This window comes from Notothenia coriiceps, unplaced genomic scaffold (genome assembly GCF_000735185.1).
Source record: "Notothenia coriiceps isolate Sejong01 unplaced genomic scaffold, NC01 NC01_scaffold00009217, whole genome shotgun sequence".
Classification (NCBI taxonomy): Eukaryota; Metazoa; Chordata; class Actinopteri; order Perciformes; family Nototheniidae; genus Notothenia; species Notothenia coriiceps.
Genome location: NW_011341918.1, coordinates 1 through 3,468, shown reverse-complemented (window position 1 = coordinate 3,468; position 3,468 = coordinate 1). Strand labels below are relative to the sequence as shown.

General features: G+C 43.1%; 1 protein-coding gene across 1 annotated transcript; it reads right to left on the bottom strand.

Moving 5' to 3' along the window:
* Nucleotides 1-2,268: 2,268 nt before the first annotated feature.
* LOC104945152 (alpha-2-antiplasmin-like) lies at nt 2,269-2,688 on the bottom strand (the record flags this gene model as incomplete). Its single annotated transcript, XM_010770779.1, has 1 exon — nt 2,269-2,688. A coding segment is annotated over one exon (332 nt), but the record flags the coding sequence as incomplete, so codon positions are not given.
* Nucleotides 2,689-3,468: the final 780 nt, after the last annotated feature.

Genomic DNA, 3,468 nt, shown 5'->3' with positions numbered 1-3,468 from the left:
CACACACACACACAGACACAACAACACACACACACACACACACACACACACACACACACACACACACACACACACACACACACACACACACACACACACACACACACACACAGATACATACACACACACACACACACACACACACACACACACACACACACACACACACACACACACACACACACACACACAACACACACACACACACACACACACACACACACACACACACACACACACAGACACACACATACACACACACAGATACATACATACACACACACACACACACACACACACACACACACACACACACACACACACACACACACACACACACACACACACACACACACACACACACACACACACACACACACACACACACACACACACACACACACACACACACACACACACACACACACACACACACACACACACACAGCCTGATGGGATACCCAGACGGTGTCTTCCATAAAAAACCTTAGAGCAGTTTCTTCAGACTTTTGGACTTTTTTTTAACGACTTCTCCAAAAACTCTCATCTGTTTTCAAATGAAATGGAAAAGGACGAGAGCAGCTCAAATGAGATTATAGCAACAAATAGAAGATGAACAAGAAGATGGTAATAATGATGCACTTTCTCCTATCCCCTGCTGCAGACGTATGTCACCCCTGGATGCAGTTTGGTTTGCACACACAGATGTCAGACTGTTCCACCAGAGCCTGAAGGCAACACGGGTCGAACGTAGACATTGTGTCGATGCACAGATTCATCCTGCATCATGTGTCTTGTTTTCTAAAGAGTCAGCAGCCTGGTGTCCTGAGGGAACTTGCAGAAACCCACAGGAATGTTTCTCATTGGCTGCTCCTCCACTGTCTCATCATGTATGGGCTTTACTGAATTGCAGAAATGTTCCTGGCACCAAGACCAACTCACCCCAGATAACCTGCAGCTGCAAACAAGCCCCATCTGCACTTTAGCATGACCTTCAGAAGCCACACATTGATATAAGGATTTAGATTTGAGCACACTATGGACTCTGCAGCTTTTCCACAGCTGGAGCATTTTGTAAAAAGTGAGAAACTTTTGTGCAGAAACCAAAACTCTTCCGTGACTGGAAACACACTAAGACGGTTGTATCTTTACGACAACATATTGAGTTGATGTGATCCTGACCTCTCATCCTGCAGCTTTGAGTCATCAGGACATTTCTATTCATTGCACGATGTAAAGAAGTCAAAACGTGTGCATGAAAGCACAAAATACCCCAAAAAGCTCGTTCAGAGTGCACTCACCTCTTTCTGCAGCGTCCACGTCGCTCAGTTTCTGATTCTGCAGGAGAGACGAGGCTGAGCAAACAGAGCCACGGGGCGCAACGCGGAGAGGAAGGGCTGATTCAGGAAAGTGAAAACAGGAGGGGCTGCAGAGTGTCCTCTCAGGTGTCTATAGATATATACAGTATAGAGCTTCATCCTGCTGCCTGAGCCCTGACAAAGTCTCAGATAATAAAGATGAAAAAGCCTTAAAGCTGAAACTGTTATTTTACTACTTCTTACATTTGAAGGGTTAACCTCCCTGAACAAAACAACACTGCGTTAGATTTCCGACATGACTGAATATCAAATTAAAATCATCACATTGTAGATAAAACATCAGCATGAAGAATCTCTTTAACATCATAACACACAAACATCCATTAGACACTGTAGTTTATCATTTGTATTGCATAAAAAAACGGATTAATGTCAAAATAAAATCTGGTAAATTCTCAATACATATAACTACATTTGTATTTTTCCATTTTGAGCTATACATTATTTAACAACATCAAACCAAACCGTGATCCTCCGTCATAATCAACGTTAAACATGTTCATATTCTCAGTAACAATAAAACAAACGACTGTATTTCCAATAGTTTAAAGGTCCCTCATTAAACTGTTTGAGATCAATACATCATTTCATACAACATTATGACATCATCAAGTGGCCAAAATCTGATCAGCTCATTTTCAGATAGAAATAGATCAAAAAGAGAGAGAATCTTTCAGAGTCTCTTTCCACAGAGGGGACACATGTTGATGTAGAAGAGACATGGAGAAGAGGGGACACATGTTGATGTAGAAGAGACATGAAGAAGAGGGGACACATGTTGATGTAGAAGAGACATGAAGAAGAGGGGACACATGTTGATGTAGAAGAGACAGGAAGAAGAGGGGACAAATGTTGATGTAGAAGAGACATGAAGAAGAGGGGACACATGTTGATGTAGAAGAGACATGAAGAAGAGGGGACACATGTTGATGTAGAAAATATTTTTGCATAATTGGTGACCTTTAATAGTTTATTATTCATTCTGGTGATAACTTCTCCATCTCCGGCTGGTCGCTCATGGTGCCGTTGTTTCGCCCGGGGTCGTCGTTGAGCATGTGGTCGGGGGCGGGGTTTGTGACGAGGCCCATGAAGAGGGGGGCCAGCGAGGCGTCGTCCACGAGGGCGAAGAAGAACGGAGAGTTGGCTGAGAACAGGGAGATGGAGCGCATGGTGGTGACGGCGGTGGTGGCTGACGCCTCCACACCCTCCTCGCTGAGCTCCAGGGTGGAGGCGTGCCGGACCCCCGCCACCTTCAGGGTGTCCGAGGTGATCCCAGAGAGGTTCGGACCGGAGAACAGAGAGCCGAGGCCTGAGGGGAGGAAGAACCGGAGAAAGAGGGAGTAAGTGAGGTGAGTAGAACACAGATCTGATTCTGTGGTTATTGGTGAAGCACAAAAGGAAATGGCGGTATCTGCTGGCTGTTACAGGGGGGATGTCCCTATCACCTTTTTTTGCTCCCGATCCGATTCCGATCATTTGATTTTGACAATTTGCCGATACCGATTTTTCCCGATCCGATCTTTATGCAATGCATTAAGAGAAAAAAAAGCATTCAAGTTGTCCCTTAAGGTTATTTTTTTATTTAAATTGGATATTCTATCCAACATGGATATAGCTTCTTTCTTTCACAGCAGCATTGGATCAGTTCAGTTGTGCAGCATTGGATCAAAACAAAATAAAGCTTATCAGTACTCGTTAGCCTACTGCTACAATTAGACACTGCGCCCACTCTGTTGCCAGATTTGAGAGAAATAAGCAGGTCTATGAAAACAAGCCCCAAAGAAGCAACACATACATGATGTTCTGTAATTTGAAACCAAACTTAAGGCCTCAGGATGACTTTAAGACTTGAACATGGTCATTTTGTTTTTTAACATTGAATACAAAATTTAAAAAAAAGTATTTAAAAATTAAAATAAATTTTTTTTTATCCCGATCCAATTTTTTTTCTCCCGATTCCGATCTTTTGAAAATCACGTGATTGGCTCCGATCCCCGATCACGTGATCGGATCGGGACATCTCTATTGATGATCAATCATTATAAAACACATCATATATATTATTCTGAAATGGACCAATCTGCACAAT